A 23,426-nucleotide genomic window follows, 5' to 3' on the forward strand; every position below is an offset into this window, starting at 1 on the left:
GGACAAGTCAACTAACTTGAATTATACTTGACTGCATTTGGTCCTCACAAAGACACAAATGATACATAGATGAGTCAATTTTGTTCTGGGGGTCCTTGAGGATGGTTCTGAATTGGACTGGGGTCCGGTACGCCAAAAGGTTGAGATTCACTGCGCTAGAGGGCCAAAAGTTACATGAAGTAATATGGCCTACACACACACTTCACAACACTCTTTTATAGAGTATATTTGTACAAAGTGTCTTATAAATAAACGCTGCTTTTCATATTCAGATTCTCTTCTCTTTCTTAAGCATACATCATGATTAAAACTTAAATTTCTAAGTCAAGCACAAATGTGATGTTCACAAGTCTCAGGCAATTTCATCATGAGGACCTTTAATTGCAAGTAAATGCTCTCAAAACAGGAAGGGTCACTTTTGTTTGTGTCTAAAATCATCAGAGGAAGACGGTCAATCATCGGTGAGTCCATAACTGCAGAAAGCAAATCTAAATTGCAACAATCAGTTAAATAGTCCATTGCTATATTTCCCCTCAAAACAGCTGTGGATCAGAACACCACTACCTTGTCTTTTTTGGGTTGTGCTTTCTTCACAGGCACATGGACGTCCTCGTGGTCGGCGCTGATTCTATTGGACAGCCGGCCGAGGGTGATGGAATTAGCTGCAAAAAAGAAGTTAATGTAGCGGTTTCCATTTCAGTTAAAGAAGATACCAGATTTTCAGTGGACATGGTCACATTATTAACTGATCAACTCACTCGAGTTCTGGTGTTCAGGACAATCTTTCTGAAAGTGTTCCACTGAACCACAAACCCGACAGCAACCGCCTACAGGAGCAAAACACCACAACATGAGTGTTAAAATTAGGGCTGCACGATTAATCGAATGTGATTGTCATGCGCATTTTGATAGTAATGCCGGTTCTGTAATCGGCAGGAAATCATCATCACGTGCTTTCAGATGGAGCAGAATTTACTACACATAGCCGTAGTTTACTGACAAGTTACGCAAAAAAAAAAAAAAAACCTACGGCTCTGTGAGGTAAATGCTGCTCCATCTGAAAGCATGTGAAAATACCACATTTAATAACATATTTTTACTCCAAACTCACTTCATAATGTCAGTGGAGTGTTTGAAATAAATCCTTCTGTGAGATGACGTGGCTTCTTACACAGAATAAGGCACGCAACATATTTCCTATTCTAAGCAGTGATAAAGGCATTGCATTATAAATATACTTTATTTTAATGAAAATTATAATAAGAACTCAGATAAACCGTATATTGCCGTAGTCGTGTGTTTATTAGTCACGTTGAATCAATGAAAGCAGTTGAATCTTCTGTTTATTCAGCTGCAGCGAAAAGAAACCCTTTTTCTAGGTTTCTTCTGCGAGGCGTATTTGGAGTTTCAGCGCGAGAGCACCCTCTGGCCTTTGGATGGAGATTTACTGCTGATCACAGAACCGTGCTTCACTGAAAGATACGCATGACAATCGCAGCTTCTGTCGAATCGCGATCTCGATTCCATTTCGATTTGTCGTGCAGCCCTAGTTAAAATTCACAGATATTTAGTGCTTAAACAGGTAAATCACTGACCTGCAGCATACAGTCCCTTTGGGTTATCAGGACAGGCCTTTGACAGATGTCCAGTCTGACCGCAGATAAAACACTTGGCATATGGGTAATTACCTAGAAAAGAGCTGCATTAATATGACAAGTCATAGCAGGTTTGATTTTTTTTTTCTCACTTTAAGTGTCCAAAAGTCTCATTCAACTCGTACCCATGGCAGGATCCACTTTAGCACGACATCTCTGGATCTCATGTTCAGTGGAACCACACCGATAACAGATCCCGCGGCCCATCTCTTCATCGTTATCCGCCTCTGGGCAGTCAGCGAGACCGTGACCAGGCTTCCGGCAGTTGAAGCAGATCTAGATTGAAAATATGAGAAAATGTGTCAGATATTTCATTGTAGACTATCTATGGAAGCTTATTTCCACCATGGAATAATAAAGTAAAACATTTAATTGCAACAACTTCATCTCACAACGGAGTTTATTTCTTAGAATTCTGAGTTTATATTTTCACAGAATTGCCAGAAAAAAAAAAAACTGAATTGTGAGATAAAAAGTCAAAATATTATTAAATTTTTTCCCCCTTGCAATTGCGAGTTTATTTCTTAGAACTGAGTTTATATATCTCAATTGTGTGTTTATATCCCACAATCAAGTTTTTTTTTTCCCCTCTGAGAATTGGGTATTTAAATCTCACAATTCTGACGGTTTTTTTTTCTTTGAATTGCAAGTTTAGAACCGTTTATCTCGCAATTCTGAGTTTTTTTCCCCTCAGAATTTAATTAGGAGATAAAAAGTGGTAATTTTTTATTCCTTGGTGGAAACAATTCTCACAATTCTGACTTTTCCCCCTTCGCAATTCTGAGTTTATATCTAACAATTCAGACTTTTTTTCTCAAAATTGTGAGTTTATATCTCGGAATTCTGAGTTTATATCTCCCAATTTTCTCTGAATTGTGAGGAAAAGTATGAATTGTGAGGGGAAAAGGTCAGAATTGTGAGATATAAACTCAGAATTGCAAGCGGAAAATAATTGTGAGTATCAATTACCCTTTTTATACGCTTCCCAGACAATCATGCTACATCCAGTTCCTCACCATATTGTCCTTTTTGGTGTTTTGTCTCTTCATCCGTCTGTTCTCTCGTCTCGCGTCTTTCTTCAGCGCTGTTGCCACTTCTCCCCTCAGATCCCGGTCCGGGGCTGTCTGACCGGTCTGCTTTAAATACTCCAGAAACCCGTTCACGTCGTCACTGTCATGCTCTCGTGTCTTCTTTTTCGGGTTGTGTTTCTTTACACCTGGTCCCTGCTGGATGTGTCGGCCACCAGCTCTTGTTCCTGCTTCTCCTGCATTCGCCTTCAGCTGCTTCCATGGTGTGGCGTCTGCTGCTTTGTGTTTATGGACGTTGTTTGCTCGGGCCCACCTCGTCATTTTGAGTTCTGTTTGACTGAGAGAATAAGTTCATGATCAGATAAATAACATATTTACTATATGCTATAATATATAAACTATTATAACCATATTTCTGCCTATATACCAGAGTCCATATACTAACAAACAATCCATAAACTATAAAAGTGCCATGACAATATACCATGTTGTTCACCATGAAAGTGCTTTGAGATACTATGGTGAATATGGTAAACATTCAGTACCATAGTATACAGCAAAGTATTTCTCACAACACAAAATATATATATATATACATAATAGCATATAGAAAGAACATAACTCTTACACATCTTTAAACCGAAATGCATCTAATTTACAGCAACAATAACTTTTGATACTATGGTAATTTGCCAGAGTCTAAATTTGACCACGGTCAAATTTCACAGATAGCATGAATAACCATAATCAAAAACAGATTTTTGGAAACATTACCCTGTTGTTTCAAAACGGGCGAACATTCGGCAGATAAATCTCTATAAAACATTCCTGGTTAGTGGAAATCTACCTCTTGTAATAAAACATATAATTAATTCAAAATCAAATTAATTTTACACGCTCACCACAAAAGAATATCTTCAGATATCAGCTGTCAACAACAAAACAGTACACGTGTGTTTTTCTGTGTCCCACCAATAAAACCGTCCGGAATGAAACTACAACATGAGCGTTTTGGTTCCCACCGCTGTTGTAAACGGGCCCTCATTGATTGAAGTTCATAGAACTAATTGTCAATCAAGAGCCCCAGGTGGCCAAATAATTAGCAAATCCAGGACGTCTGTCTAGTAGTCGTTTCATATAATATAGTGTCCCTGTTTCCACAAGTTAGCAACTGTTTAAAATGCTGTGGTTAATTTTACTATTTGCATGGCTTTATGAAGGTACACCGATCACACATATCGGTCACAAGTTCTTCAGAAATTAATTATATTCTAAGTTTACATTTACAGATTAAAATAAAGCTGTGTTTATGTTTAAGCGTGGGGAACTCCTGTGGATACGTTGAAGGCCACTGATATCCAGTATGATGAAGGTAAAACTGGGCTGCTTTTTTTAATCAACTAAACTTAATTTATATGACACAATTTCTTTTATCCACAGGATACTCCCCAAAGAGTGGACCGCCTCATCTGATAAAGACAAGTGAAACACAGCTGGGTAAGACATTTGTGTACACGACAGCATGACCCATCAGAGCATTTAGACCTGATTAAATGTTTGTCAATGTCTTCAACAGATTTTGAGGGAGACTATGCCGTACAGGAGGGGGATATCTTGCTACCAGTAAGCCCAAATTATGCTTTTATATTCACAATTGAGATTAGAGTTAGTTGTCATTTAAGGCAAGATACCAAAGATGCAAAGTCTCCATGTAGCCCCCTCGCTCTCCCCCTTCTCTCATGCACTGGTTAATTTTGGGCTGTTTTGCTTCCATAATAAGTCTGGAGAAAAAGCATTTAAGTGTTTGTTTTATTACTCTTTATCGTTTGTCTCCGTAGATTTCGATTACAGTATGTATCTTTAACAGTTTCTCTAAGAAAGAAACTCATACAGGTTTGGAGCAAGTGGAGGGTATAGGTAAATGATGACATAATTTTCGTTTTTGGATGAACCATCCCTTTAAGTAGCATCAAACCTATCTGTATTCTAGTGTTTTCTGATTTACAGAGTGGTAAAAAGACCGTTCCAAAATGCTCTGTAAAAAAACCTTTAACTGTCTGATATGTCAGCAAAATGAAACCAGTTCTTATTTAATTTATATAATACCTCATTTGCATATTTAAACAACATTTCAGAACACTTGTAATACAAAAACAGTTGCCTCTGTTTTGTTTTTTTGTTTTTTTTTAAGACCGATAGGAATGCAGTGAGTGAGCTATGGGCCAAGTTGGATGGAAGTTTGTCAGTGCCTTATGAAATTGATTCTGTTATTGGTGAGTTTCTGCATGTTTGGTGGTATGTTTTCTGCAGATATTACCCTATAGTGTGCTCTAGCAGTATAGTCACAATTTCAATGGTTGGCTCTGTATGATGTGTGTTTAAGTAATAACAGGTGAAGATGCATTGATATTCAGAGAATTTGTTTGTTTCTGTAAATGGTCTTCAGAGGGCAGGACTAAGGACATTCTTAATGCCTTTAATATGATCTCCAAGAAGACCTGCGTCAGATTCCGTCCACATACTAATGAAACTGACTTTTTGCACTTTGAATTGGGAAATGGGTGAGTCACAGATTTTAGTTTGACTAGAAAAAAAACAAACCTCATTTATAGGGAGTTTAATTCATTGTCTTTGTCAGGACACTTTCACTGTATATTTCCATCTTGGAAGAAGTCTGAAAAATGTTCCATCTATTGTCGTCTAATCTAGTTTGCTGTTTCCTAAAGGTGTGCGTCTTACGTCGGATGTAAGGGGGGTGAGCAGCCTCTTCTGATTGGGCCAAAATGTAAAGTTGGGAACATCTGCCACGAGATCCTTCATGCCCTCGGCTTTCACCACGAGCATTCCCGCTATGACCGTGGTGATCATATCACTATACTTAAAGGAAACATTGCCTCTGGTACAGTATGCATACCATTACATTAATTCAGCATTTCAGCACAGTTTAATTGCCAATGGAATTCCTGTCATAATTTATAAAACTAAAGGGCTCAAAGTGGAGTCCTCTAAAATCACATTCTATAGATGCACTGAAATTCAAATGGGAATTTCAGATTTCCAGTAGCATTTTATTTGATTCGAAGATACCTTTTTGATCCCATTGGGGTTGGTTCCCAATTATACTTTTATTACGTTAGCGTTAAAGGGATAGTTCACCCAAAAATTAAGATTACCCTATGGTTTACTCACCCTCACACCATCCTATAGGTGTATATGACTTTCTTCTTTCAGACAAATACTATCGGAGTCGTATTTTAAAAATGTCGCAGCTTTATAATGGCAGTGAATAGGGGTTGAGATTTTCAAGCAAAATAAAGTGCATCTATTTATTTATTTTTTTTTAAAAGGTACTCCACAAAGCTCCGGGGTGTTAATAAAGGCCGCCTTAAGTGAAGCCATGCTTTTTATTTATTTTAAGAAAAATATCCATATTTAATAAACCGTAATCTCTAGCTTCCGCTAACTGTCATACACGCGTTCACGAGAGAGTGCCGTTCCAGCGGATGTAGGGTGTAGCGTAAACTCCGGTTAGAATATGCTAGTCTCGCGAGAACCAAGTTTTGTTTACTAAAAAGGAAAACCAGTCTCCTCTTGGCTTATATCGAAGTCATCTGATATTTTTCTTTACAAATCCTCGTTTTGTACTTCTGATTCGAGACTGGTGTTTTGTTTTGCTCTCTCTTCTTAAATTGACATCTGGCACACTTTAATACCCTTTGAATGGAACACGCAAGCTACCTTCGAACTGGAATCATGGCAGAATATCCTGTGTAGTCCACTTCGCACTTACCGTGTAATTAACTTTACAGCTAATTTAGTCTGTGATTTGTAATTGAACTTTTGCAACGTATTTCACCATTTAAAAAAAATTTTTTTTTTAAAAATTCACATATGAAGTAGTCAGAAAAATCAAAGTATTCTCTCAATATAGGCTTAGAAAGATATTTAAATGCTTAGTTTTATGATCTCTGTAGTTTATTATTATTATTGTGGCGGGGAAAGCAATGCAATACAGTGAGTGAGAAATGAACAAATAAACCATCCTCAAAAGCTTGATTTGATCATATTTGATACTCACATTTAACATGATTTAAAAAAAATAAAAATAAAAAATAGTGGATGATCAAATCAGCTTCAGTCCAGTAAGTGTTCATCTTAAAATATTGATAACTAAATAAAATTCTTGTTTTATGAAAATCTGTAACTATTTCACTGCAAAAAGTATGTGTACCATGACCTGAACGGGTCACTGATACTAAAAGGCCTTTAACTTACGAACCATCAATCAGACGACATAAGGCATGCAGTAGATTGAGTACGACAGGTTTTCCAGCAAAGTTTTGATCATGTTGATCATTTAGGGGCCTTAGAAATTTGAGTATCAAATATGATGCAGTAGGCAGCCAGTAAGGGTTGTGGAGTATTAATGCATCAGTTACTGGTTGTACTGCCCACTTTTTATTTTACAGGGAAAGAGGATAATTTTTTGAAGAGAAATGGGAACACCTTTGGTCTGGAGTATGACCTGGAATCAATTTTGCATTATGGAAAGTAGGTGTTCCAGTCGAACCGTATTCCGTAGTGTGCATGACCGTCTGCGTGCATGAAGTCATATTTATGATGTGCGTTTGGCTGGCTGAACTGTTCATTAGACATGTTTTTGTTCTGTTTTGCAGCAATTATTTCTCTCGCAATGGAAAACCCACAATTCAGCCCAAAGACAGCGGTGTAATTATTGGCCAGAGGACTCACTTGTCTGATCTGGATGTGCAAAGGATCAGGAAGCTGTACCACTGTGGTACGTCATGTGCACTTATCATACCAGGGTTATTATAGTTAACTCAAACTAAAATCATAAAATAGATGTTACTTGAAATAAAAGGTTAACTAATGCAAAATATAAACTTAAAGCAATATTTCATCCAAAATTTGCTAAAAATGTACTCCCCCATCCAAGATGTAGATGGTTTGGAGAAATGTAGCATTACATCACTTTCTCACCAATGGATCCTCTGCAGTGAATGGGTGCCGTCGGATTGAGTCCAAACAGCTGATAAAAACATCACAATCCACACCCCTCCAGTCCATCAGTCAATGTCTTGTGAAGTGAAAAGCTGTGTTTGCGCAATAAATCCGTCATAAACATGTGTCCTCTCACATCAAAATTCACCAACATATTTGTTTATTACTGTTTCTCTCTTGATTCAGATTTATTTTTTATTTTATTTTTTTAAATGGAGAAAGCAATATTATGGACTCGTATTTTAGCCAGAAGCAGCGGTTTGACGTTAAAAACGTCCTATTTATTCTAAACTTTTAGACTGTTTCGCTTCACAAGACATTAATTGATGGATTAGAGTGGTGTGGATTACTTGTGGATTTTTATCAGCTGTTTGGACTCCTTCTGACGGCACCCATTCACTGCAGAGGATCCATTGGTGAGCAAGTGATGTCATGCTACGTTTCTCCAAATCCGTTCTGATGAAGAGAATATATTCGATCAGATGGCAAATTACAAAACTTCAGAATTTGCAATATAAAAATGGAAAGGCATGTGTAGTCCAAGAAATTGTGATCCTGTCAAACATTATGACCTGCTAGCGTTCTGACGGCTGAGGAGAGAAATTGAACAATCAATAGCAGTATCTCTAAAAGACCTGATGCAGTTATGTTTTTTTTAATTTTTGCCTTACCGTTGTTCTGTGACTTTGACTTTCTCCATTTCAGACAAGGGACAAAACAAGGTTCAAGTGACGTGTTGATGTGTCCAACCTCACAACTGTTCTGGTCTTGAATGGTTACTTGTTGATGACAGGAATTCTGAATCTAGGAGGACAAATAAAGTTCTGAAGATCGACAAATTTATGGCTCATTCTGAATTTATGCCAATAATATTGTCTAATTTAAAATAAGTTCATTGATTTACAGGCCCTCCAGTCTCCAGTTCTTGTTGTTCTTGTCATTTTTATTTTGTCCAGTAGGTGGTAGTCACTGTGCACTTTCAGTTGGATAATGTGAATGGAGCCCGTGTTGCCAAAGACACGTATGAGGCTCAAATGTACTCTCAGTACCATTTCATTAAGTCAGTTCTATTGCAGTGTAGTGTTTTTCTTTTGGGACCTTAAATGATTTTGAGTTTAATTTCACCAGCATACTTGCTAAGCACAATCCGTTTTGCTTGTTTGGAGAGCTGAATCTGTTGCAGTGCATCTGATTGTATTTTTGTAAAAGCAGCCTTAATATGTTCAGTGATTTCTAGTAAACCCTATACTTCATTACCTTTAATTGTGGCCTTCTAAATACTAGACGGGTTGTACGTTTTTATTAATCAGACCTCTTTTGCATTTACAAGTTCCATGGGGATTTTGCGTCTGGTGTGTTTAAACTTAAGTGGCTGTTTAAAGGGCCACTTAGACTTAATACATTTTTACTTTACTAACTTTAAAAAAAAAAAATCTTTCTCTCTCTCTATATAGATATACATACATTTTGGTTACATTTTGAACCACTTACCTATGAATGTGAAAAATTACAGGATTCCAAGATGCAAAATTTTACTATGAGAAGGAGTGATTCTCTGACGTGACGTCACGAGAAGAGGGCATCTGCGTGACGTCATGACGGGGGACTCAGAGACGCGCTCTGTTAGACTTTAGTCCGTTCATTCCGGCTGATGCGCAAAGTTCTTGGAAACGTCTAGGAAAAGAAATTGGTGTAAGACTAAAATAATGGAGAAATGAAATGAAGGATTAAACCTTCTAATTCTCAATTTCTTTATTCAGTTGATTCTGGGGAAGTTTATTTAAAATATTAAACGCAATTATTTAACTGGAGCTTTCCTTCCTGGATTTTTTTTTCTTTCTTTGACAAGGAACTGTTAATGCAAAGGTCGTTATAGTGTATCAAACTATAGTTTTGCCTTTGCTTGTGCGTGTATGGAGACGGTGAGCCTTTTTACGCACCTTGACAATTTCAGAGCTGCTCGGAAACGCATAAACCCACGGAACTACCATGTTTGAATCATTTTTATATTTCTGTATTCCATAGATTTTATTATCTAAGCGTAGTTTTTTTTTTTTTGGTCCTTGCGCATCTGCAAGCGCGTATTCGTTCCAATGCTGCAAATGCGCCCTACCTCATGTTTTTGGACTGGAATCGGAACAGATATAGCAAACGAGCCTTTTTGTGTAGTTTGAGTGACTTTTCATGTCTGAAAAGAGTTTGGCTTATGCTGTGGTAAGTTAATACCGCGTTTTTATTAATAATGACCGGTTTTGTTCTTCATTTTAAATGATTTACTTATGAAGTTGACTGACTGCACGACCTTGCTTTAAGTGCAAATGAAACCTCTTGATTTGCCAAAGGAAGTATCTGGAGGATGTCATTCTTTGCTGTAAAGACTCATTTTATTCATGTCACTTTCAACGATTTTCTAAAAGAAGACTGTTTGTGGAAGGATTACACTAGGATTTAAGTCTACACCAAAGACTGCTTTGCACTTCTCTGTCCAGCCTGGAACTTAAATATGACCACGATACTGCCTTCAGATGTAGCGTGTAGTAATTCCAGTACTCCTTATTCCCCTGAAGCCACGGCTGCGTTTGCCACCGCAATGACACTCATCATGCTCTTCACCATCTTTGGGAACATCTTAGTGATCATTGCCGTCCTGACATGCCGCTCTTTGCGAGGACCTCAGAACCTGTTCCTGGTGTCCCTGGCCGCGGCGGACATCCTGGTGGCCACCTTGATCATCCCGTTCTCCTTGGCCAATGAGCTGATGGGCTGCTGGTACTTCGAGTCCTTTTGGTGTGAGATCATCTTAGCTCTGGATGTGCTCTTCTGCACCTCTTCCATCATACACCTGTGCGCCATCAGCCTGGACCGCTACCTGTCCATCTCCCAGCCGGTGCAGTACGCGTCCCAGCGCACCCCTTACAAGATCAAGGGGGCCATATTGGTGGTGTGGCTCATCTCCGCCATCATCTCTTTCCCCCCGCTGGTCTCCATGAATAAGACCCCGCTGGCAAAGGATGGGGGCGGCCCACAGTGCAAACTCAACGAGGACATCTGGTACATCCTGTACTCCTCCATCGGGTCGTTCTTTGCCCCATGCCTCATAATGATACTGGTGTACGTTCGCATCTATCAGATTGCCAAGAAGCACAGTAGATGTCCTCCAGGAGAGCCAAGGAAAGACTGCGCAGGCTGCGTCACTCCAGGACGGGAGCTGCAGAACGGGAAAAACCAGGGAGGTGTTGACCCTGCAAATGTCCCGAATGTTCCCAATCTGGCTGCATCCAGATCTGATACCATAAACCAGGCTCAACCACCAGCAGAGAGCCGGCAGCAGATGAAAGGCTCAAGGAGGTGCAAGGACAACGAGGACAGTTCGAGCTCTGGCTCTGATGTTGAGGCAGTTGGGGGACATAATGCCAACAGGACAACCTCCAACATGGGAGCACTGGAGCCTGGCTACCAGATGTCCTCACCAACCCAAACGTACCGAAACATCATCGCAACATCAGAGGGCAGCCAGCTGGCCTCTTCCAACATGAAACCAGCAGGAACATCGAACACCAGGAGGAAAGCCATGATCGTCCGCGAGAAACGTTTCACTTTCGTCCTTGCGGTCGTTATTGGGGTTTTTGTCATCTGCTGGTTCCCATTCTTCTTCAGCTACAGCTTGCAGGCCATTTGTCCAAAGGCTTGTGAACTGCCGAAGGCACTTTTTAAGTTCTTCTTCTGGATTGGCTACTGTAACAGTGCCCTGAACCCACTCATCTACACCATCTTTAACAGGGACTTCCGTAAAGCCTTCAAAAAGATTCTGTTTAAAAGGTGTAAGGACTGTTCTTTTTGAAAGCAGACAACACTGAAAAAGTTATATACCGTCAAGTGTCATTTGTTTTCTCCAAAGGTGAAGCTTACAAAAACTGTTAGACATTTTCATGACAAAAAAATGCCTTTTAGCCCAGATTCCCATTATTGTATTTTCTGCGAGTTTTACTTCTGAGAATTGATAATACACACACATACACACACACACACACACACACACACACACGTATATATTATAAACTTAATTTTATATTGTGTAATTTCTTCCTCTTAATTTCAGTACTTTTTCTATATATAATTAAGATTGGAAATTGCACCTACTCTGACGTTTCATTGAAATACCACAATCGAGGGATCTAGCTACTACAAACAGCAAAGATCGTTTGACAATTTGTTTTTCTTGCCAAAGAAACTAGCCATTTCCAGAATTTTGTGTAAATCAATGTTCAGTATTGCATGTTCAATATTGCCTTTGAGTCTTTATAAATGTCTTTGTAAGGCAGTGTTTTGGAAAGAGCATGCTTAGTTATTTTATTTTTATCCTTTAATTGTCATGTCAAAATAATGCCACGAAGCAAAAAGAAAAAAAAACTGAAAAAGAAAGACCATTAAGATACAGAAGAAAAAAATTAAGCAAAATATAACTAATTTCTTTGGATTTTGTGGTGTGAAAACACTTTTTTTTGAGAGGATTTGAAATTCTTAAGGATAAATACATATGAGAATCACACAGTGATTTCCTCTGTATCCAGACTTTTAAATTATTTGCTGTTCTCTTGAGCATTTGATGGCTATTATTTCATCAGCAGTTCCGTAGCCTGGACCGAGCTGATATATCTGCACACACTCTGTTCGTTTTTGTGTTTCATCAGCTGCCATATGAAACGTGAGAAACTCTTGTACGATTGTGCCGGTGTCTCTCCAGAGATGTGTTGGCATCCAGGATGTTGCATGTGACCTTTCCAGTGTACTTTCAAAGACAATGCGGCTCTTTCTCAGAGACACCTCCGGCATCGCTGCATTGCGAGATCACAGAGCTGGATATGAGAAGATTTCAGAGAACTTCACCTCTCTGGGAAAGTGCAGGACTCTTGAAGCCCAAGAGAGGCTTTGCTCTCTGGGGTGAGAGAAAATAAAGCAAATGCGTAGATGTACAGTTTTATCTAGCTTTAAAATTGAATCGGTTTCGCATGATTTTGACTGACATTTTTGCTGGTTTTCAGATTTTAACCAATTGAATGACATGGATTTCCTGGATAAGAGTCTGTTTGGTCTCTGTGATCACTTAATTTGTTGGGTTCTGATTGAAAGTAATGGGCGATGTGTATGCAGGCTGATGCTTTGGGTTATCAGAGCCTCTCCCAGTAAATGAATTGTGCCCTTGTTAATGCCTCTTGATAATACTTTTATTATTTTTTGTGCTGTCATAAGAAGGCTTGTGCAGTTTAATTTAGCTTCTAAATGATCTCAGTGATTGTGTGAGTGCAGATAAGTGAAGCTAGGCTTGTTTCCAGCATGTCTTTGACAATAAAACTGCTTCTCCAAATTTGGTTCCGATAAGCGTCCTGCTGATGTAAAGCAAATGTATTTGTGAAAATAAATGTACATTTGAGTCATCTGCATCTTTTGCTTTTTCGGCGACAGGTGTGCAAGTTGCTAATGTATCATTACAGATTGTGTTCAAATATCCGAGTTTTATAGTTCATTTATATGATGTTATGGTTATTGATATATACAGTGCCCTCCATAAGTATTGGAACAGTAAAGACAAAATTGCTTTGTCTGCTGTGGAGTCAAGACATCTGCAAATTAAAAGATGAATATGAGACAAAACTACAGAATGTCACGTTTTATTATTGGGCGATTCAACACATATATGTTTTACCAAATAAAAAGCACTTATAGAGTTTCATTCCCTAATCTGATGTGAGCGTAAGTATTGGGACGGTTGAACTTAAAGCAAATGTAGAAGTTTAAAAGCTAATATTTAGTTGTGAATATCTTGCATGCAATCACAGCAGTGCCAACCACAGACATCACCCGACTCTTGGTTTCATCGATTGAAATGCTTTTCCCAGCCTTTAATACAGCCAACTTCAACTGTTGCTTGGTTTGGGGAGTTTCTGCCTTTAGTCTCCTCTTTAGCTGGTGAAATTCATGTTCAGTCTAGAGACTGACTTAGATTGGCCAAGACCTTCCGTTTCTTTGCCCTGATAAACTCCTTGACTGAGCTAGGAGGGTGTTTTGAGTCACTGTCCTGTTGCAATATGAAACACTTTCTGATGATTCTTGTGGCATTTTCTTGAACATTGGTAGCCAAGATGTTTTTGTACACTTCTGCATTCATTCTGCTGTCACCGTCATCCGTTAGGTCATCAATAAAGTTGAGAGAGCCTGTTCCAGAGGCAGCCAAGCATGCCCATGCCATGACACCACCTCCTGCATGCTTCACAGATCAGGTTGTATGCTTAGGATCATTTGCAGTTCCTTTCTTTTTCTCCACACTTTTGCTTTCCTATCACTTAAAGGGATAGTTCACCCAAAAATGAAAATTCTGTAATTAATTACTTACCCTCATGTCGTTTCAAACCCGTAAGACCTTCGTTCATCTTCAGAACACAAATTAAGATATTTTTGATGGAATCTGAGAGCTGTCTGACCCTGCATAGACAGCAAAACAACTGAAACGTTCCTAAGTCCAGAGACATAGCAAGGAGATCTGTAAAATAATCCATGTAACATCAGGGGTTCAACCGCAATTATACGAAGCTACGAGAATACTTTTTGTGTGCAAAAGAAAAAAAACCGACTTTATTCAACAATTTGTCTCCTCTGCGTCACCCTGAAGCGCCATTTTGGAGAATATCAGCTGGACGTAAACAACATATGCTGTTCTGTGTCAGCTATGTCATGCCTGATCTGTTTCCTACGTTGTTGTGATTTGATCTGAACGAAAACAGCGTATCTGTGGGACGCAGCTGACAGAGAACAGCATACGCTGTTTACATCCAGCTGATATTCTCCAAAATGGCGCTACAGGGTGGAGACTAATTGTTGAATAAAGTGTTTTTTTGTTTTTTTTCGCACAAAAAGTATTCTCGTAGCTTCGTATAATTGCGGTTGAACCCCTGATGTCCCATGGATTATTTTACAGATCTCCTTGCTACGTTTCTGGACTTGGGAACATTTCAGTTGCGTTGCTGTTAATGCAGGGTCAGACAGCTCTCAGATTCCATCAAAAATATCTTAATTTGTGTTCCGAAGATAAACGGAGGTATGTCTTACGGGTTTGAAACGACATGAGGGTGAGTTATTAATTACAGAATTTACATTTTTGGGTGAACTAATGCTTTAAATAATATATAATCTTTGTCTCATCTGTCCATAAAACTGTTCCAAGACTCTACTGGCTCACCTTTGTGCTTTTTTGTAAACTTTAATCTTGCCTTTCCATGTTTGCTGCTGATCAGAGGTTTGCATCTTGCAGTGTAGCCTCTGTAATTCTGCTGTCTAGGTCTCCTGCGGACAGTAGATTGTCAGACCATCACTCCAGCTTTCTGGAGGTTGTTGGTGATTTTACAGACACTTATTGTAGGGTCTTTTTCACAACTTTTATGATTTGTCTGTCATCAACGGCTGTTGTTTTTCTCAGCCGACCAGGTCATTGTTGGCTGCTGTAGTTGCCGGTGGTTTCTTTTCTTTTTCAGGACATTCCAAAGGACATGCTCATTGTTTTTGATGTAGCTCTAATTGAGTTCCTCTTTCTTTTAGCATCCAAATTGCCTGCTTGTATCTCAAAGTCAGCTCTCTCGTCTTCATCCTGGTTTATGTGTGTCGTCATCAAATGCAAGATTCAGAATGCAGAAGCAATGGCTATAACTGATTCAGCACATTCCCTGCTTTTAATATCTGAACAATTAATGCAACCGGACACAGCTAATCACTTATGAAACACATGTGAGCCAACTGTCCCAATACTCACATCAGAACTCTAAAAGTGCTGATCTTCTTGGCTGGTAAAACATCTGTGTTGAATCACCCACTAATAAAATGTGACATTCTGTAGTTTTGTCTCTTAATCATATTTGCAGATGTCTTGACTTGAAGCAATTTTGTCTTTACTGTTCCAATACTTATGGAGGGCACCGTGTATACGTGTGTGTGTATGTGTATGTGTATATATATATATATATATATATATATATATATATATATATATATATATATATATATAAAACTACAGAATGTCACATTGTATTAGTGGGTGATTCAACACATAGATGTTTTACCAGCTGAGAAGGTCAGCACTTTTAGAGTTCTGATGTGAGTATTGGCACCGTATATAAATATGCAAAAAAAAAAAAAAATATATATATATATATGTGTTGTCCATTAGATTTGTTGGAATAATCAGACATCAGACCGGCATGCCTCTTAAAGCACGTATATTTGGCTGTAATTTAATATTGCTCACAAACTGAATTATTTTTTTATTTATTGGTAGATGTGGCGCACTCAATTTTAGCTTTATTTTTTCGGTTCAATTTATAGTGTTTATTTTTTTTTAAATACATTTTTTAAAAATATTAAAATTTACATATTTCTTTTATATTTACATGGCTTTTTAATAGAAATACATTAAAATATTTATATTTTCTTTAAATTATTTACTTTTTACTTGCATCATCAATTTAAGCAGTTTTACCCGGTTCAGTTAATAGTCAATGGATTTTAATGTAAATTTAAATATTTCTATTTTTAATTTATTCATTTTAAATATTTATTTTAATATTAAAATTATAATTGTTTAAAAATTAAAATTTCCCCCAACACCTAGCCTATATTTAGCCTGTAAGTGTGAAATTAGTTAGTTCTTTCTTTCTTTTTCTTTCTCTTTCTTTTTTTCCTTTTGTTCTTGGGGACCTTATAAAGGTATTGTAGTCTCTTAGACTCTGAAACCATGTTTCCGTGATAAGTTGTTTGCTACCTTATTTGGTCTTCTCAGATCTATGACTGTCTGTCATGACCACAGACCTTGATCACAGCTCTTATGACAAACCATCCTTTATCAAATTTGACTTTTTACTTACGAGAGATACATGCACGCTGATATTCTGTGGTTGTTAGAGCCACATTGTATTAATGCTCATGCAAACCTGAGGTCGTCTGAGGAACTAACACACAACCATCTGTATCTCCATGACACTTTGAATCCCTTCATTACTGCGGCAAAATCTACTGTTTGCAGCTGTTCATATTTTCATCCTTCCAGTCGCATGTTAATTTTGTGAAACGGTGCTTCCCTCTGCAATCTCAAGTGTCCCTTCCTCTTTTTGAAGCGGCAGAAACAGATGCTGCCAAGCGGGCCGAGGTGGGATGTATTTGTACACGACTTCAGAAGCAAAGATGATGATTATGAGGGCTGCTGTGTTTGCTTTTAAAAAGACAACAACAAACCCTTAGGAAAAAAACTATTTATACCTTTTTCTTGCATTCATGCATATGTCTGACTATATTTCACCGTACCAATAAAAAGTGAGGCCCTTTGACACAATTTGCAGAAGTTAATGTATTGAGGGGCTGGCGCTGAAATTTAATTAGACCATCAAAAGTGGTTGTTTATGGCTTGAAATGACATACATTGGAAAGACTTGTGGGTCTCTGCAATTGGGCTTGTAAGCGATCTCTAATTAAACACTCAAAACACCCTAGCAACCGCATAGCAACATGCTTTCCTTAGAATACCATAGAATTATGGCACCACTCATATTATGTGAATATATCATTTGTAGTTGTCCTCAAAATGTCCTTTGTTCTTAGTCCTATTATAAAGCCTACTTATATTTGATATGCAAATTTCTAAGGCATCTAAATTATCAACATGATCCCAATTTATACACAATCCTATAGTCAATAGATCTCCATAGTCGTCTTTTCAATGTCTTATCACTTGAGATTGTCTGGAAGCATCTTGCTGCGAGTTAATTAGAGAGCTGCGCTGAGCAAATGCACTCCACGATCACTCTCTCATAGGTGGTGTTTACAGACTGGATCAGAGCCGCTGAATGGAGCTTTCTGAGCAGATTAAGACTAAGAGCTGTTATTTAAAGCATCTGAATTTATTTCATGGCTTTAGTTATCTGGACTCATCCGGTATGTTCAGTCAGAGGTCTGTCCTGTTAGTTTATGTAATCACATTGGGTTCATTTGTACATTAATCATTTCTTAAAGAGCTGCTGGGTGTTTGGCAAGAAATGGCTATTGGCGATAACGCCAGCAGAATAAACCAGCAATATGGAACAGGATGTTCAAATGACGCTCTCACTGATACGAGGAACTTAGCTTCACATTCTCATGAAACTGTTTGAGGGTTGGCAGAAGTTTGGGTTTCTGCGACAAGAATCTAGTTCTGAGAAGTTAACATAAGAATTGCTTCAATGATGTATATCAGTACAACTGAAAATGTTTTACCAAGTGTCTCACAACACTGAAGATGATGATGATAATGTTTATCTGTATAGCATTCACCACAGCAATGCTAATGTCTGTATAGAGCCGGTTCACACAGAACTTTTTTTTTGTTTTGTTTTTTTTACAACATGGGTGCTCCCTACATGTGATCCACCCAACATGCAGAAACATGCAGACACAATTATTAATGAAAAATTTACCTTGAAAAAATTTATTTAACACTATATTAAAAAAAAATTAAATTTGTTTTTTTTACAAGATGGCTGCTCCCTACATGAGCATAAGTGAAAGCTATAAATACTAAAATATTTATAAAGCTTCTGTTATATTTCTGTGTCATTGAGTAGCATACTGCCCAACCTCTATCTGTGAACATGTTGCTGTGGTGTATGTGAGTGTCTGCAGTTACAAAATGCAGTCTAATGCTCTGTTTTTGCCAACACTGCTAATGCTAACATGAGTGAACTCCATTACATTGTTTTCTGACTTCTCTACTGGAACATGTTCTACTTGGGTGTGACGTCATTCCTAGCGCCGACATCCGACTTCCAAGGTAAATCGAATGCAGCATTAGGCCTATATAATATGCATAAAAAAATTATTTGTTAATACAAATCTATATGAACACATTATAGATACTGTAGAAAGATATATATAGTGTGTGTTTTTGTGTATATCTATCTATATACACACACACACACACACACACAATTTATTAATATCTAACATTTTTATATTATAGTATGCCACACAATTCATATACCTATACAGAAAACAAAATTTTTACATTCTAAATCACATTTACATTTTGTCAGGTTTATTTCACTTCTGGGTATTAAATCTTCTCAAAAATTGGGATAAGTAGGTACACACACACACACACTTCATATTAAAAAAATAAAATAAAATAAAAAAATATATATATATACACATAAAAATTATGTCATTGTTTCCTATTGAATTGGTGTAATGGTGTTGGGTGCTATATATATAATTTGGAATATCGGTAAAAAATATTCGTCAAACCAGTTATCACCTATCTCTGTTAAACATGAGATAGCTTTGTTGTTTTCTCTCTTGCATTTGGAAACTGACTGCATCACACCTGGTTAGTGTATCAGTGTGTGTTATTTTTCATTTCATTAATTCATATTTGTACAGCATCAAAAAATACAAGGCGAGTTACAGGCTAAAGTTTAATACACAGAGTTCGGGGTTTGTTTAAATAGTAATAGTGATGATTGCAGACAACACTAATAAATGACACTGATTGGCACTGCCCACGCATGCTATTAAAAAGCTTGGACCAGGGTGTATCTTCTGACACATGATTTGCATAAGTCACCTCAGTGAAAAAAGGAGATAAAACTGGCGTAACTCAATCACAATGCTTACCGTTTTTGTGCATGCATTAGGTGATTGCAGCAGTCAGTCGGTTTGATGAGTGATGGTGCCACATGTTGGCCTCATGAGTCAGTCATCCCACACTAGTTCTGTTCACACTGCTGAACGATGTCCATTAGAAAGAAAACACTATTAATCAAATGCAGAGATTGCTTATATGAACATAATGTACCTTTTAACAGCTGTTATACAACAATTCATCATCTCAAAGGCCTCGGTGAACTAAACGACAACACAAGACTGCTTCAGCTAGTCAATCTTCTGCCGTTTTGCACTTTCATGTGTGATAAGACTACGCTAAATGCTTAATGATTGAAAATTGTATGTTTAATAGCATTTTATGCTCTGAGGTTGCTTTTTTAGCTGTGGAGACTTCATGGAGATATCGGTTGTGTTTTGTTTAAATATCAACTTTGTTTCTGCTGAAAATCCTGACAATAGTTGACCATTCAAATGGAAATTTACACTGAAAATCATGAAAAGGGTGTCTGCCATGCTTATTTGTCCTGAATGATAAAGTATATAATCATAACCTTGAGTAAATCTCACCAGATGCTCAGCAGTTTTAACTAAGCTAAATGTAATTTTATGAAAATATGAATAAGAATGAGGTTGTAGTCATGTTCAATTTTATTTGAGCACTAATCGTCTAAAGACCTTTAATATGCACAATTATGCAATTGTTCAGTGCAATTATACTTTTAAAAAACACCATGTTCTTAGTGTTTGCATATTGATAAATAAAAGCTTTTCATCTTTGTGGAGTCATTAAACCAAGTAAATTCATTTTTAAAATGGCGTCAGTTCTGGCATGTTTCAGCGTCCTAAAGATTATCCAGCCATGGAGATACTGTCGTCTGTTGAGTGAGGGTTAGCCTGGTGGGTTTTAATTTAATTATATTTGATTCTGTTTAATAAAACCTTTTCAGGCATTGTGCTCAATGATCCATCGTGGCACACTGGAATGTCATGGCAAAATTGAGCTTTAAATGTTTAAAAGAACTACTCAAGGAAAGGATAAACTAATCAGTATCTCTGTTATTTGATAATGAGAGTAAATTGAGATTTTGGAGACCTATCCTGACCATAGAGCTTCAGAATGGATCTTAACAGTGCTCAAGATCTACATCTGCAATGAAAACTTGTTTGCACACAGACATTTCTCATTAAATTCTCTTGAATCCAAATAATGTGCTTGTATCCACGTGAAAGGAGTAGTTCACCCAAAAATGAAAATTTGCTGAAAATGTACTCGCCCTAAGGCCATCCAAAATGTAGATGGGTTTGTTTCTTCATCAGAACAGACCTGAGGAAATTTAGCATTACATCACTTGCACACCAATGGATCCTCTGCAGTGAATGGGTCAGGTATTGTGCTCAATGATCCATCATGGCACACTGGAATGTCATGGCAAAATTGAGCTTTAAATGTTTAAAAGAACTACTCAAGGAAAGGATAAACTAATCAGTATCTCTGTTATTTGATAATGAGAGTAAATGGAGATTTTGGAGACCTATCCTGACCATAGAGCTTCAGAATGGATCTTAACAGTGCTCAAGATCTACATCTGCAATGAAAACTTGTTTGCACACAGACATTTCTCATTAAATTCTCTTGAATCCAAATAATGTGCTTGTATCCACGTGAAAGGAGTAGTTCACCCAAAAATGAAAATTTGCTGAAAATGTACTCGCCCTAAGGCCATCCAAAATGTAGATGGGTTTGTTTCTTCATCAGAACAGACCTGAGGAAATTTAGCATTACATCACTTGCACACCAATGGATCCTCTGCAGTGAATGGGTGCCGTCAGAATGAGAGTCCAAACAGCTGATAAATACATCACAATATCCACAAGTAATCCACACCACTCCAGTCCATCAATTAATGTTTTGTGAAGCAAAAAGCATGCGTGTTTGTAAGAAACAAATCCATTATTAAGGCGTTTTAACTTTAAACCATCACTTTTGGCCAAAATACATAATTCATATGTATTATGAAAAAAGTCCATCCCCTGTTGTTCTCTCATAACAAAATCTACAAACATTTTTTGTTTAGAACAGTTCTGGACTGTTTTCACTTGTAAACGGTGCTTGATCTGTGCATATTTCTCTCTTGATTTAGATATGGCAACTTTTTCACTGAAGAAAGCAATAATATGGATAGAGGAGTCAGATTTTATCCAGAAATAATGGTTTGAAATTAAAAACATATTGATGGATTTGTTTCTTACAAACATTTTAATGTTTAAATTAACTGATGGACTGGAGTGGTGTGGATTACTTGTTTATTGTTTTTATCAGCTGTTTGGACTCTCGTTCTGACGGCACCCATTCACTGCAGAGGATCCATTGCTGAGCAAGTGATGTAATGCTACATTTCTCCAAATCTGTTACAATGAAGAAACAAACTCTGCTACATTTTGGATTGCCTGAGGGGGAGTAAATTATTAGTAACTTTTAATGTTGGGGTGAACTATTCCTTTCCTTTAATATCATTATACTTTTATTTTAAGTCGCATTTGTTTTCTGTTTTTATTTCTGAGACAAAGTCTAATAACTGATACAGTAATAATCTGATACAAATTTGGTACTTAAACCCAACTGAGAATCCCAGCTTTGAAAGAGCATCCACTGAGTTTTCTTTTATGGCACTTTTTCCAAAACATGTATTATTTTTTATGCATTGTTTGTGTTTGACTCTTTGCTTTGAGTATGTACTGCATAATTAATTTTAACCCCCTCCCCCAGTGAATTAGTTTAATTTATACAACTGATCGCTTAAGCTTGATTATCGCCCTTCTCATTCATTATGTTCTCATGAATAATGCATTAGGTCAGTCAGTCTTAAATAGATTATCATGTTATCTTGTTTACTTCACAGTGATTGTGTCTTATGCTTTGGCCCCAGGTAGTTAACATGTTCCATAGGTGATTTTGCAGGAACTAAAAGTGAGTTAGCATAAGTCAGACAGGAACAGAAAACAGGATATTATTCCCTGGTTTACAAAAAAAATAAAAAATTTATGCTGTATTTACTCTTACAGAATCATAATGAGGCATCAATATGAAGGTTGCATGAGGCTCATTTAGTTCCTTTAATTCCTCACCAGAAAACATACAAGAAAGAGCATCTTTATGACAGTTAGAGTCATGGAGTCTTTCTACAAAACCACTAATTCCAATTTGTATATATTTTTTAAATTATATTTTTATGTTTTTTGGAACACATAAAAAGTCACAATCACCACCTGCTCATCTTCTCCTTTTGTATTTCATGAATAAATGTTTTAAGGGTTAAAAATTGAGTTAAACAGTCATGTGGATTACTTGTGGATTATTGTGATGTTTTTATCAGCTGTTTGGACTCTCATTCTTACGGCACCCATTCACTGCAGATGATCAATTGCTGAGCGAGTGATATATGACTTCTCTGTCATATAAATCCTTTGACATAACAGCACTGCTAATATTGTTGGTTTATGTTAGATTATTGCATTTTTCCTCCTTTTTTTACGTAGCTAAGGGCAAAAGCATCATGTGAATAAATGTAAATGATCAAAATGTATTTCTACAAGGAAGCGTGAAAAAAGAGAACCACTGATCTATGATTTAGCAAGGGCCAATTCCTTCCACATACCTTTGTGTGATTTCAACACAAGCAGTCTAATTGAGCAAACCAGCAGAGGTGATGTCACTAAAATAGCGTGATATGCATACTGCAACCTCATTTGTCTAGCATGCATGTGTCTATGCTGCTTTATTTTATTTATTTTTTTTACATTTGAGGACAAACAATGAGCCAAGACACATGAACACGACAATTCACCCAAACTAGATTATGTGGAAGCAGAAAGACATAAACTTCCAAGACCAGACCAGACCAGGAAACCTGATTTCTGCATCTTACATCTTGTACAAATGTAATTTAATGGAAGTGTGTGTGTGTTTGCCCCCAGATGTTAGCTAAATACGGCATGTTTCTATTCTTAAAATAGGTATGTACATATACATATATATATATATATA

General features: G+C 37.3%; 3 protein-coding genes across 8 annotated transcripts; 2 read left to right on the plus strand and 1 right to left on the minus strand.

Annotated features, from left to right (window-relative positions):
- Positions 1–360: 360 nt before the first annotated feature.
- On the minus strand, positions 361–3,750 carry LOC107588980 (zinc finger CCHC domain-containing protein 9-like). Of its 5 annotated transcripts, none has more exons than XM_016277274.1 (7): positions 3,656–3,750; positions 2,672–3,012; positions 1,781–1,931; positions 1,596–1,688; positions 759–827; positions 565–662; positions 361–473 (listed from the first exon to the last, which is right to left on the minus strand). In XM_016277274.1, exons 1-7 carry the CDS (start codon positions 3,726–3,728, stop codon positions 456–458), a joined length of 843 nt encoding a protein of 280 aa, XP_016132760.1. In that variant the 5' UTR covers positions 3,729–3,750; the 3' UTR covers positions 361–455. The 5 variants fall into 5 exon arrangements, with proteins under 5 accessions (XP_016132760.1, XP_016132759.1, XP_016132762.1 ...); XM_016277273.1 differs by having other exon boundaries at positions 361–488; XM_016277276.1 differs by having other exon boundaries at positions 361–488; positions 3,586–3,711.
- A 35-nt stretch (positions 3,751–3,785) lies between these two features.
- Positions 3,786–8,549, plus strand: LOC107588982 (zinc metalloproteinase nas-4). Of its 2 annotated transcripts, none has more exons than XM_016277279.1 (10): positions 3,786–3,903; positions 4,002–4,055; positions 4,124–4,180; positions 4,260–4,306; positions 4,875–4,956; positions 5,130–5,244; positions 5,410–5,582; positions 7,153–7,234; positions 7,360–7,481; positions 8,411–8,549. In XM_016277279.1, exons 1-10 carry the CDS (start codon positions 3,864–3,866, stop codon positions 8,443–8,445), a joined length of 807 nt encoding a protein of 268 aa, XP_016132765.1. In that variant the 5' UTR covers positions 3,786–3,863; the 3' UTR covers positions 8,446–8,549. The 2 variants fall into 2 exon arrangements, with proteins under 2 accessions (XP_016132765.1, XP_016132766.1); XM_016277280.1 differs by having other exon boundaries at positions 3,869–3,903; positions 4,138–4,180.
- Positions 8,550–10,208: 1,659 nt separating this feature from the next.
- Positions 10,209–11,546, plus strand: LOC107589016 (alpha-2B adrenergic receptor-like). Its single transcript, XM_016277312.1, has one exon. The coding sequence runs from the start codon at positions 10,209–10,211 to the stop codon at positions 11,544–11,546; it is 1,338 nt and encodes a 445-aa protein (XP_016132798.1).
- Positions 11,547–23,426: the final 11,880 nt, after the last annotated feature.

This window comes from Sinocyclocheilus grahami, unplaced genomic scaffold (assembly GCF_001515645.1).
Source record: "Sinocyclocheilus grahami isolate Dianchi unplaced genomic scaffold, SAMN03320097.WGS_v1.1 scaffold110.1, whole genome shotgun sequence".
Lineage (NCBI taxonomy): Eukaryota > Metazoa > Chordata > Actinopteri > Cypriniformes > Cyprinidae > Sinocyclocheilus > Sinocyclocheilus grahami.